Source organism: Salvia miltiorrhiza, chromosome 5, assembly GCF_028751815.1.
Source record: "Salvia miltiorrhiza cultivar Shanhuang (shh) chromosome 5, IMPLAD_Smil_shh, whole genome shotgun sequence".
NCBI lineage: Eukaryota > Viridiplantae > Streptophyta > Magnoliopsida > Lamiales > Lamiaceae > Salvia > Salvia miltiorrhiza.
In genome coordinates, this window is record NC_080391.1 from 7,472,445 (window position 1) to 7,486,591 (window position 14,147).

Consider the following 14,147-nt stretch of genomic DNA (forward strand, 5'->3'; position numbering starts at 1 on the left):
TGCTATATTTCTCGTCCTTTTAGGGCGGAAGTGGGTATTCTTCTTCTTTCCTTTTCTATATCATTGCTCGCAATTATAAAGTCCCCATTACATGATTTATTTATTTCAATTTAATCGTTTTCTAAATTTTCTTACGGAAAATAAGAAAAACCAAAATAAAATATTTAGTCCCCACTCGCATATTTTTGCGGACTCTCTCCGTATTTCTTTCCGACATTTAATTGACTTTTGATATTTTATTATATCTCGGAAAGTGATAGCCCAACAACCGAGTGCTTGCGTAAAGAATTGTAATCACGAAAATTTTGATTTTATTTATATGGTTCCGATTTTTCTTTCAATATCTTAAGTATTGCAAGGTTAACTTTGAAGTATCTGGTAAAACTCAACTTTAAATTGACTTTCAAAATTGTGAATTTCGATAAATTTGTCTTCAGTTTAATGGTGAAAGAATATTTCACAACATATTTTTCGAGAGAATAAACTTTAGAAACGGATAATGAAAAACATGTCGTCTCGATGGTTTGTTTCTCTATGTTTAATTTACAATCGAATGCATTCAACTTAATTATGCAAAATAAAACCAACAACCCATTAGTACACCGCAAAATTCCCTATGCGGTCAACCGCATACCATGCGGTAGGTTTGAAATATTACATTTTTTTAAAATAATATTTATTTTTATTTATAGAAATTTTACTTTTAATTATTTTTACTCGTTAATATTTTTATTCTTAATTATTTGATTAAATAATTATTTTTGTAATAAAAAATAATTATTGTTACAATGAAATGTAATATTTCTAAATTATTACATTAGAAATATTACATTTATTCACGATAATTGTTACATTTATTCATAAGAATTTGTATTACTACATAAATATGCATTTGTGCGAACAAATGTATATCTTATACTTATTAAAAGTAACCCGCCGCATGGGGTGCGGTCAACCACACAGGAGACCAACCCTTAGTACACTAACAAACTAATTATAATAATTATTTATAATAACTTTGTTTAAAATAATATTAATGATGTGAAATATCCACTTAAGATAATGAAAACCAATAGTTATCAATTCAACATTATTTTAATAATATCTAAATAATTTTAATTATTTCGGACCAAATTACCCTCGAATTATCTTACCAAAAAACATGATCTCCCTTTCGTCTCCTCACTTTTGCTATTCATCTCTATGTGAAATCCAACTTTCTCTGTCGCACCATCGAGTTGCTTTTTTGTTCGTCTCCAGTGTCACAAGTAACTCACTGTCAACATCCTCTTCTCGAGATATACATCCATTCGAGATCTAAGAGAATTATGAGATGCAAATACAGATCTAAAAAAATTTGAAACGAATAGGAATTCGTACAAAGATATGTCACGTGATAGTTGGTCAACACGACAATTAGCATCATCCATAATATGTGCATGTGGAGTCTACTTGAACTTCAATATCGGGAATTTGTATCGAAATTTTGTAAGATTAGTATTTGTATTTATAGTTGAATTTGTTGTAAAATACATTAATAAAATATTATTTTTGAATTCATGCTATTTTCAAACTAGTGTTATTATGTGTTATTTCACACTTCTGTCGCGCAAAACATGAGATTAATGGTAAGAATATTTTATTTCGCACCAATCGTCCCAAATTTTGTTCTTGCCAATTGTTGGAAAGAATGGTGCAAAATGCTATATTCAAACTATTTGTCCCAGTTGTTGTCGTGCCATGATATTGAGACGAATGATATGAAATGACGTTTCGCACCATTCATGCTAATGTCTTTCACGCTTGTATTTGCACGAGTAGGCCATTTCGTACTTCGTACATTCATCTCAATATTTTAGCACTTGAGATTGGGCTGAATAGTACGAAAATGCTATTTCGCATCATTCGTGCCACATACTTGGCGTAACCGAGAATAAGACGAATGGTACGAATATGCTATTTTGCACCATTCGTCCCAATGTCTTTATTGCCAAGTGTTTGATACAAATAGTACTAGCATTCCATTTAGGGACATTCATATCAAGGTCTATCACATCAAATGTTGGAACGGATGATACGAAGTGTGAAATAGCCTACTCGTGCCAATACTATCGCGAAAGACTTTGGGAGAATGATGCGAAATATCATATTCAAATTATTCATACCAAACACTTGGCGTGAAGGACATTGGGATGAATCGTTCGAATATGCAATTTCGCCATTCGTTAATAAAAATTGACGCAATAAAAAAAATAATATACTTGCAGTTTGTTCAATCAATCCTAACTATAATTGATGTACAAAATTCAGATCAATGTTTTATTCATTTTCCAAATAATAGAATTACAAATCATAATGGCAAATCAAATGAGAAATATTAAAACAAACACAAAATAGAAAAAAAAATTCCTAAGCTAAATCTGCATTTTCATCATTTTCTTCACTTTCTTGCACTGGAGGAAGGTATCGTGCGATGGCGGCAGAGATGAACTTCCTCATTCCAATCATATGCACTTGGCACATATAGAACAAATTCTTCTGTGACTGTGCACTCTTCGTGGCTTGGAACAAATTAAAATGTGTTTTATTTGTATCAGTCCTTGTCAAATCTCGGTACGGACGGTATGTACATACGAGGCTGATGGCGTATTGGCCTCATCCATTCATCCACTTGATATGACAAATCTTGGAACGGATGGTACGAGTTTGTAACAAGAATTTCGTTCAAAATCTTCTTATAACTATGATGAAATAAAATGTAATTTTTGAACAGATTATATGTATCCTAAATTCCTAATCCACCTACCTACTATCAAAGCTTTTCAGCCGCCCCAGAGGATCGTCGCGATATTTTTTCCGTTCTTTTTTTCTTTTCTTTCGGTAACCAAAAAAACAAGTAAACGTAATTACATATATTGTGCAAATTAACAATTCTCGATCGAGTAGCAGCAAAATCGGCAACATCAAAATCAATGTCAAGAAATTTGAAACTATGATGTATTATTGAAAGAAAAGCAGATTCTCAATCAATAATACAATTATTACGAGAACAAATGATCTTGGTTATCACACAAGTTTCTTTGTTTTTGTCCGGCTCATGCATACATTATGTAACTAGTATTTGCATCCCGTGCAATGCACGAAAAAATATTTTTTATTTTATATATCTATACAAAAATTAATACTAATTCAATTATCATACTCATAAATATAATAAAAAATAAATTTTAATTAAATATAGTTGAATTGAATATTAATAATAAAAAATAATGTACAATTATAAAATTTGATATTATGAAAAGCAAAAAAAATAAGTTAAAAAAATAAAAAATACTAATAAAAAAGAATTTAAAATGCAGTACATTTTTTTCAAAAAGATGAGAGAGGAGAGAGAAATTTATAAAATTTTAATATTTAAACAAATTTAATTTGTACATTTTAACTCAAATATTTGTATAAAATATATCAAATTAAAGCTCTTATTGTGATCTTTAATTTGATATGCATATTAAATATTTTATAATTAATCGAATTTCACAATTTTGGAAATAAATAAAACAACAAATAAGAAGTTAAAAAGAAAATATAGTTTAAACATAAACCTTCAATTTTATTATAATTACAAAATTGCCACTCAATTTTGAAATTGATTTCAAATTGAAAACTGCTTTTTTAATATAGTATAGATTATGCAGTCTTGTTCACTCATGTATAGTTTTTATAATTTTGCAGCAGATGCAAAACTTCGATTAAACATTGTACTGTTACAAATACTTCTCATTCCTTAAGTCGAGAAATTAATTATTTGGCAATATTTTACCTAAAAAAAATGGCAATATTTGTGGAGCTTGAACCAAGCATAATTTTATTTTTTTCTTTTAAAAAAGGAAATACAACTCAATTGTTATTAACATATATATGTGAGGATTGAATCCTAGACCTTTTATGTGCACAATGGGTCTTCTTTCACCGAATGTTTTAAAGTTTACATGAAATAGATAATATCATAATACAATTAAGCGAGGGGCCCTTATGCATGATTATCTTAAAAAGTACAAATACTAACATTTTGTGATTATCCAACAGAGGTTGGTTGGTGCCAAATGATTAAATGCCAAACTGCCGTAAGTAAGGGAGGTTAAGCTGCTCTACTCAAATCTACAACTTACGAGATTAATGAAAATCTTCAAGAGGTGAGAATCTCATAAATAGTTATTTATGTATAACCGTTATATACGTCACGTTTTACGACAGTGCAAGTGAACTGCAACACTTATCCCTATCCAAATAGAATGACTTTTAGTTTTAGTAACATACCATAATTAATCGCATGATATGCATACCACCTAAACTTTTTATTATTTAGTGGGGTCTAAATCAATTAATGATTTATGTCTCAAGGGGCACCAAACAGTGCAAACTCCTGTCTACAAACAGTGGAGGTCCATGGTTCAAACCCCACCGCTCTCCCTCTCTCCAAAGTAAAAAAAAATAAAAAAAATAATGATTTATCGAAGTTATATATATATATATATATCTTTAAATTAATAAAAATTAAAAATAAATAATATAATATAATCACACCACTTTGCAAATTATATCACAATTAAATCACATTAATCACATCGTTAGTTAAACACGATCACCTCATAACATGTCTCTTATTATCTTTGAAGTTAGATAAGTTTAGGTTCATTAATGATGAAGATGAAACATCTACCATAGATGACACTTTCGTATAAAAACGTTTCATTTATTTAAAATGATAACAAAATTCAGAGTGCACTATAATTTTCAATCTTCTAACTTAAATGGGAAGAACACTGAATAGACCTGTTTTGAATTTGGACTTTAGTTCCTCATCGTGCAATGATATAAAATTATTTGAACTTATATATGATGCTCTTAATGTAAACTAGCTAGTTTCCCTTTTCTGTTAGCTAGGAAGCTCAATTTATTTGTTATCAAATGGGATTTTATATTGACAAACTCCTATAAATTTGGCCTTTTACTTCCGAAATTGATAATCTTATTACTTATGCTTAGAATACATCAAATTATCATCTTATAAAACAAGTATAAACGAACACGTACGTTCTTCATTTTTTAGGGTAAACACATTCTTCAGTTATATATCATCCTGAAAAATCGATTTGGTGTTTTACCAACTCAAGTCAACCATCTTACAAAAGTTTCTGGTATTAAGTTAGGCTTTTAAAGATTATTATTTAGGTGGGCTTCACTAGTCTCCAAGATTTGCTATATATGAAGACAAACTTCTGTTGAACTACTAATTAAACCTGAGATTTGGTCGAATCAAAGAAAAAGGTTTTATCGCTTTTACAACGAGTAGTTTGCACGAGTAATTGATTTGGTATAATTAAGTCAAATGATTTATTTTGTTCGAAAAAAAGTCAAATGATTTATTTTTTCTATTTCCATTGTGACACTAAATCATAATTACCTATGCCATTAATTAACCAACGATCTTTCCTCGTGCTGGAATTTCACCTAACCGTGTAATGTTGTCTACTTCTTTTGAATTTTGATTAAAGTATATATATCTCTCGTCAATGCTCATGAGTCATGACCTATGTAACCCACAAGCTTTGGGCCAATTTTTCTTAAACATACATTAATTCTCTCTCAACCTAAATTATTAATTAGCGACTAATGGAATGGATATGTTCTGCCCATATTTAATTGGCACACTTTCTTCAGTTTATATTAAATATTGGTCAGTTTTAAAATATATTCACGGGGACTAGAAACAATTGGTCAACCACTTTTTAACTAAAGAAAGTCATGGAATATATAACTAATTATTAAATTAATATCGTATCTTTCCCCTTAAAAGATAAAATAATATCGTAGTTGTAACTTTAATTTTTAGTGATACTCCCACAACAAGTATTGTCAGGTATGTAGGAATACAATTACTAAAACCTTTTCAGTCGAGGTCTCCCTTAATTTGATTAAAATTTCGAGTACCAAGGTAATAATTATTTGCCTTGAGCATCTGATTTCACAATATCAATGCATTTCAAAAGAAATTCATTATGATAATATTGATCAAGATGAAATATTCTTTTCACTGATGGCTAGAACAACTGATAAGTCATCTTTCTCCTTGTACTTGCATGTGAGCGGAATTCGATGGTTAATGAAAGTCCATTAAAATTGAAAAAGTTTATCTTAAAAACATTATGACCTTATGCATTTTTCAGTATTAATGTAGACTACTCTAAACTTAGTAAAACAGTTGCAATTAAAGTATGAATGCGAATCAGATAATAAAGATGGTTAGATGCACGATATAAGTAGAAAGTAAAATAACAAAGAACACAAAATATTAACGTGCTTCGGTGTTCTTTCTTCTATGTTCACAAATATGATCATATCAAGTGAATTCCTTTCACCTTGAAATCCACTGAGGCTATAGCCTATAGTGATCAACTGCACTTTTAGTACAATACCCAATTACAGTGTGATTAAGTAACGTGCTTCGAATAATTCAAAAAAAAAAAAGTAACATGCTTTGAAGTTCGTTTTCATCCTACGTCCACATGAATTATGACGTTGGGTCACTAATGTGGTAACCTAGCCAATCTATAATTAGAATTAGGGCTGTCTAAATGATTATCGGGTATCGGGTATCGATTAACTCGATAATCGATCCAAATCAATTCGAATTTGGTTACTCGAAATAATGAAGGTTTGTGACATTCCAAAGTTTTAATCCATCAAAGTAAACAAGGAATTGATCTTGTTATTTTTATCTATCAAAGTTAATCATCCAAAATAAACGTCTCCTAAGAATTTATATCTTATTAAAACCTTTATAGATTTAAGCTTGTCACATATTATCTTTTTTAAATATAGTTAATGCATATAAGATACATACCTTGATTAATCTCTCCTTTACATATAAAAGAAATACCAATGAGCTACGAACCTCAAGTAGAAACTCTATTACTCCTTACTTACCTCAAATATCTTCATATATTTCTATTTTGGTCTGTTTCTAAAATATCTTTCTAACAAATTTTTGAAAAACAATTCCACTAATTATTATATTTACAATTTTCATTTTTTTATGGAACTCATTCTCCACTCATTAAATACACAACTAAATACGTGTCATCCTCCTTTAGTAAGATGTTTGAGGGAGGAAGGGAAAAAAAGAAGAAGTATAATTTGATTTTCTTTAGGAGGCGACCTAACCTAACGTACCTACTCCCTCCGTCCACGAAAGAACTTTCTATTTTTCTATTTCGGGACGTTCACGAAAGAACTTCCTACTTTTTCCTATTTTGGGACAATACCCCACCACTTAAAAAATACTCCCCTTTTAAGACAATTCACACCACTCAAATAACATTAATTAAAACAACACAATAAATTATTAATACTTTTTCACAATTCCCAATACACTTTACAACTTTTTCTTCACTCTCAATACACTATACAACATTTTATTAAAACTCGTGCCACTCCCTCCTAGGAAGTTCTTTCATGGACGGATGGAGTATAATTTTTTTTAAGGGGCTTACCTATAATCTTAGGACTAAATTTCATTTTACTAAGAAAAGCTTCTAATGGGCCTTCAGTTAAAGAGTTTGAAACCCAACTCAACCTAACATACAAATAGGAGTCCATATAATGGATCGAACGGTATTCTTACTTTTAAGAATTTGTATTGATTGTAATTTGTAGAGAATTGCAACTATTAGGATTCTAAAAAAGAAAAAAAAGGAAAAAAAGAGAGAATTGCAACTATAACATGCGGATGCAATATGCAAATTAAAAGACCTCATCCCCGAATAATAAGGAAACTAGAACTAACAAAATCACTCATAAAATGTGTGCAACTGAAGCCTTTATATACTATCTTTGATTTTCTTGGAAAGATGAATATTTGGATGCCAGTCGTAATGGAGCACTAGCGAGTAGCGAAGTTGCATTCATGGCCGTTAGAAATATAGAGTTCCATTGTAAAAAACATATAGATTATATATTTAGTTGCTAATTTTAATAAATGATGTTAAAATTGTAAAATGGATTTGATGATATATTTGACAATTTTAAAAAGAAAAAAAAATGTGTAAATTTTCTAAACTACCACACGGATGTAAAGTTGTAAACGATACTTTGATGGGCCTAGAAGAAAAATATCATCCACCAAAAATAACACTAACCCACAAAGTAACTGAGAAAAAAAAAAAAAGTTGTCCCATTGCAGGCAGATTCTTAAATCTTATCATCTTCTCCATCGCTGACACTACCATCCCGACCAAGAAAGACATGGCAACTTTGAATCTCTCTTTCTTTTCCAAAACCCTAAACCCTATTTCCCAAACCCTAACCCCTATTCTTTCATACCCGTCCACACTATCCATATCGTTCCTTCGCCCGTACCCAACCAAATCAACAACTGCCGCTTTGCCGGCCGTCAGAGCTTTGACCGATGGCGAATACTCCACCAAAAGGAACAGCGGCGGTGAAGAAAGGGAAACGATATTATTACCGGGATGTGACTATAATCACTGGCTTATCGTCATGGAATTCCCCAAAGACCCTGCTCCCACCAGGGACCAGATGATTGACACTTACCTCAACACTCTCGCTACCGTTCTTGGCAGGTCTCACTGAGTGTGTGTGTGTGTGTGTCCTTTCTTCTTTACTGTTCTCGTTGGCTTTTTATTTGGTAACGCTATCTTGGCCAATTACGAAATATAATGATTCTGATATTCTTGTGGCCAGTTGGTTCTGGTAGATGTGGTTACTGTAATTATATCCATTTTCTCTTTTGCTGGGTCACATTACAACTTAGACTTTATTTACTATAGAGTGTAGTTTTTATTGTTGCCGAAAGAAAATGTTTTTGATATGTAAGTAATAGTATGCTTTTTTTGCAAAAGTATGTTAAAAACTTTGCCCCAGAAATGTTTCTACTTAGAATTTGGTATATACTTCTGATAGTTGATACATTGAAATTGTTATGTGGCATTTAGTATATTGAGTACTAGTCACTTAAGAATTGCTTTTAGTTTTGGCATTGCTTTTAGTTACTAGAGCCCCAGTGGATTGGTGGCATATCTTGAGATTGGGAGTCATTTAGTGAATTGTATGATACTATCTCTTGTGGAATCCTAAATGTTGGCATTGTGGAGATATCTGAAAAAAAAGAAGGGATTGTATTCTACTGTATGCGCATTGAAGTCATAAATAGGATATAGTGATGCCTTAATATCCATCTGTTTCAGCAATGTCACACATCTCACGGTTGATCTAAATTCTCTGTTTCAGCATGGAAGAAGCAAAGAAGAATATGTATGCCTTTAGTACCACGACTTACACTGGTTTTCAATGCACTGTATCTGAAGAAACATCTGAGAAATTCAAGGGTATGTTATTGTTGCAATCTCTTCCTGTTGTCTCCAATCTCCAAACTGCAGTTTCTGTTTCTGGTCCTAATAAGTTGTTTGTCTGTTAATTTTTTTGCTCACTGTAGGCCTACCTGGTGTTTTGTGGGTCTTGCCTGATTCATATATCGATGTTAAGAACAAGGATTATGGAGGTTGGTCATTCTTTTATATTTCTTTTATGATCTGACATATAAATGATTACATTTTATCATTCTCTATGCATGCTCACTTTTTTTTTTTATGGTTTTAGGTGATAAGTACGTAAATGGAGAGATAATTCCCTGTGAGTACCCAACTTATCAACCAAAGCAGGCTAGAAGTTCGAAATTTAAGAGCAAAGCTTATGTAAGAAAGAGAGATGGCCCTCCTGCTGAACAAAGAAAGCCAAGACAAGAAGCAGCACCGGAATCAGCTTCCTAATGAACTTTTCCGAGGTATGCATATGGTTTTATGATTGGCTAATTTGGTTGTAACTTTATAATTGTTGAGGAAATTATATCCTTAAGATCTGTGCTTCATTAGGATCTCAAAAGTATTTGGTCCCGCTACTGCTAAGTGCTTGGTCATTCTGTCGATCCAACTCGATTCTTGTTTCCTGTTGTTCTAGGTTGCAAATTGCTATGCACGGATGCTGTTCTATCATTTATAGCTTGGACTGGAGCTTATGAGAGCTTTGTTTAAGTTACGATCCTTACATTTCAAATCTCAAGGTAGTTATGAGGCTGCTCGCCAGTTTTCAGTACATGTATCCAGCTGAACAGCTGTGTTAGGACTGTGACCAGTGCTATGAGTATGTAGTTAAAACTCGTTAGTCATGATTCTATTATCAAATGGCTTGTGTTGCTTCTCTAATAGTGCTAATTATTGTATTTACCTTTGACCCTGGTGAAAAGATTCAGCTTAAGCTGTTAAGTAGGAAAGATACTGGACAAGAGATCATAGTGTGAGAACATACTAGATTGGAAGACAGGCTAGCGAATTACAGTGGTACCCTGACAATTCTGCTCATAATTACTTAGTCTAATTAATCCACCTTAATTAGTCTACAGATTTAACTGCCTTTTCTAAATGTTAGGAACTATTGTGTATTTTGGATTATGGATTATGTATGTACCTACTGTGAAGCTGATATAATATTGATATGGAGCCATGCTTAGTCTACATTTCTTTGAGAAATATACTCAGCTTGCAGGGAAACTAATACACCCATCTGGAGGGACTGATTATAGTATTTGCTATAGCATTAATGCAATTCCTTGCCGGAGGATATTTTTTGGCTGGACGAGCAGCTCAAGGTCCACTCCACTGGAAGGACTCAAAGCATGTATGTATGAGCTAATAAGCCACGCATCTGGTACTCTAGGGCAACCAAGTGACTGAAGTTAAGTATCGACAAAAATCAGAAACTGCAAGCATGGTATTTCTTAGCTCTACTATCTACTACATTAATCACGAAGATCAGATCCCAGTAGACCTAGCTTGCTTCCTAACTGATTTTATGAGCATCTGGAATGGGTTCCCATAGGGAAAGGTAATAACTGTGAAACTCTTGGATGAACTTGGGTTTGGTTCGAGCTGAGGAACATGATTACATAAACAAATTTGTGGCTTGTTGAGTGGCTAGGAGCTTAGTTTTCTGATACTAGAGACATGGAAGATCCAAAATTGATTTGGCTTATGACTTGAGAGTTAGCAGTGCCTTGATGATTTGTTCTCCTCTCCCAGGTCATAGTTGCTTGCATTCAGTTTTTATTTTAACTTTGAAAAAGAAGAAAAGCTAAAACTACTTAATAGCTACCAACTTACAGTAACTGTGTAGAGTAGTAGCTCCGTCGTTGATAATTAAGAATTTCTGGAAAATGAGGCTGAAAGGTGTAGTGTCACTATCATGATGTAGACGAGTTGGGTGTGGGCACATGCACTCTGTCACTCACTCCCCACTTAGTACACCATTTTTGTTTCTTTTCCAACAAAAACAATCAACAGTTCCAATTCGGCAATCGTACGAGTGGATAAGGATCAATTGGTTGATATCAGATCTATTTATCACCATTCACACCTTTAATTCTCCCCAAACTGGGCGATCCATTTTGCGGCAGAATGGCCTTCTATGGCTACAACGGCGATGTCCACTGGGGTGCTGCCGACCATGATTTCGAAGCCGCATCCTACTATTCTCCTCCATACCTTCTCAGTGAGCCTAACCCAATCCCACTCCCTATTGATTACTACAATCATGATTATTACTCTGTATCTACTTATTCTGATCCGATTAACTATGCTTCTTCTTACGATTACTACCAATATTCTGTAAATCAATCGGAGACGAACTACAGCCAGCCGAAATATCTTCAGTACGACCCATCTCCTCCCTATGAAGCCTATTTCCCTACCCAGACCAAATCTACAGTATCATACTCTAAAGTGCAGTTCAGTATGCCTGAATTCGAAGATTATGACCCCACTCCTTACGGTGGAGGTTATGATCAGGCAATGACCTACGGCAAGCCTCTTCCTCCTTCAGATCTCACCTGTTATCCTCGCTCGCTGCCCCAATCCGACGCCCCGCCTTTGGATAATTTCTCTTTTGCTTCAATTCCTTCACCCTATGGCAGAGATGAAGATATTATTGCAACGAAGCCTCCCGATGGAAGCAAACCCACAGATACCAAAACTGAAACAGGAAGCCGTAGCGGTGTGGAAAATGAAGGTAAGATTATCGATGATGGTAAGGATGTTGAGCCAATCGAAGTGATCCCGATTGTTGAGCAAAGCGATTATCCCAATTATGAACATCAAAATGGAAGGGTCCCTCAAATTCCATATGGTTCTGGATTGGAAACTATGGACCTGTGTGAAGGTTTATTTGGTTACTGGCCGTGCTTAGCCAAGAAAGCGCAGCAGCAGAGGAACTGCTGCCAAGTTTGCGACCCAGATCAGAGAATCGATCCGTGGAAATCTGCTGCAGATTATCTTTTTGGGACTCCACTGCCGTATGATTACGACAATTATCATCATCATCACCAGTCTCTGTACCAGTCCGATCAAATTTCTTGGCTGCACTAAATTGGAATAAAGTTATTGGTATGATTCTCCTGTTATTTTTCATACCAAATTCATCTCTGCTTGAGAAATTAAGCAAAATACACATGTTGTATAATTGATTAGTACATTATAGAGGATGGGGCAAAAATGAGTGAATTGTGCATCAACCATGCCATTGCCATTGTCATCCACAGTTAAGTTATTATTAAAGCATTGTGCAAATAAATGTCTAAGTAGTCGAACATTGGTGGACGGCAAAATCATGCCAGTTTTGAATTATCTTCTTTTCTTATTCTTGCTATCTTCTTTCTAAAGGGATGTATAACCCACCTCTTAGAGACTGTAATAATGCCATTAGACACACTTTATTTGCAAATCCTTGGGTTCCGACAATTTCCCTACATGGACACTTCTGCCATGAAAATATGCAACTGTTTCAATCTTTCTATCTTTAATTTCGTTTCACCATTAATCGGTCTTCAGACTTCTATATCATCCTCCTCACAATTTCATAAAGCTAATGCGTTATGTAATACTCTACCACAAATTAGTTAATAAAAATAAATAAATAGACAGATACAAAGAGAACCTAAACAAAAGGAAAGAAAGGAATAAAAAAATGCAGAAGAAATGAACAGGGAGGTCAACTTGAGAATAGGATACAATGAGTACTACATGTACGAAAATGTTACTGGGAAAAAAAAAAGTCATAAAGCGAAAGCTTGACTCTCTGAAAATTAATTTTATATTCTACCTCTAATGTTGTGTGTTGGTTTTGAGATAGTATAAAAAATGAATAAATTTTATTTCATTCGTCTAATCTATCTCGAGATATTTTCTTTTTTGAGTCGTTCCTCCTATTTTGATACATGTTTTTTTATTTGACGAAAATTTTACCCTTCATTCATATTTTTCACCTATCACACTTAACACACTAAATATTATTCATTCATCCCAGTTATCTCAGCACATTTGTTTTGGGAACAGAGGTTTAACAATAAAGGGTTAAAAGTGTAAAGTACACAAAGACTACTTATTTTATATGTGTAAAGATGATAGGGACCACATACTATTTTTAAAAAATATCATTATAAATGGGACAAACGAAAAAAGAAAGTGTGTCAAGATAAGCGAGATGAATTGATTAGTTTCTTAAATTTCGTGTCCAAAATTTTTGTTTTAAGATAGATGGGACAAAGAGAGTATTTATTACATGATCAAAAATTCAAGTAAGTTGCACTCCCTTTGTCCCGCCGAGCTTAAGTCGTTTCCTTTTTTGGCAAAAATTAGGGAAATTAATATCCTAGTTAAAGCTACTAATTACATCCTTATTTTCAACCCATTTTCACTCTCCCTCTCTCAAAACACATTATTCACAAATCTACAAAAAATAAAAAAAATAATTTAATTAATTATATAAATAATTAATTTATATATAAAAAATAATTAATGATTAATTTAGATTTAGATTTAATTAATTTACTAAATTTTATATTAAAAATTATTTAAAATAATTAATTATATAAATAACTATTTATCCACAATTTACAAACAAACTTAAATAATTAAATAATTCTTAATTTTCGGGCTCAAAAGAAATGCTTCAAGCTCGGCGGGACGGAGGGAGTATAAAATTTTAAGCACCACCTTTTTCTTATGATTAGGTATAAATTT

The 14,147-nt window shown here is 32.8% G+C and overlaps 2 protein-coding genes across 2 annotated transcripts; both read left to right on the forward strand.

Annotated features, from left to right (window-relative positions):
* Positions 1–8,181: 8,181 nt before the first annotated feature.
* Positions 8,182–10,280, forward strand: LOC130985649 (DAG protein, chloroplastic-like). Its single transcript, XM_057908718.1, has 5 exons — positions 8,182–8,642; positions 9,310–9,407; positions 9,515–9,580; positions 9,679–9,862; positions 10,036–10,280. Exons 1-4 carry the CDS (start codon positions 8,305–8,307, stop codon positions 9,846–9,848), a joined length of 672 nt encoding a protein of 223 aa, XP_057764701.1. The 5' UTR covers positions 8,182–8,304; the 3' UTR covers positions 9,849–9,862; positions 10,036–10,280.
* Positions 10,281–11,381: 1,101 nt separating this feature from the next.
* On the forward strand, positions 11,382–12,849 carry LOC130985647 (uncharacterized). The gene has a single exon (XM_057908717.1). It carries the CDS (start codon positions 11,529–11,531, stop codon positions 12,492–12,494), a length of 966 nt encoding a protein of 321 aa, XP_057764700.1. The 5' UTR covers positions 11,382–11,528; the 3' UTR covers positions 12,495–12,849.
* The last annotated feature ends 1,298 nt before the right edge of the window (positions 12,850–14,147 follow it).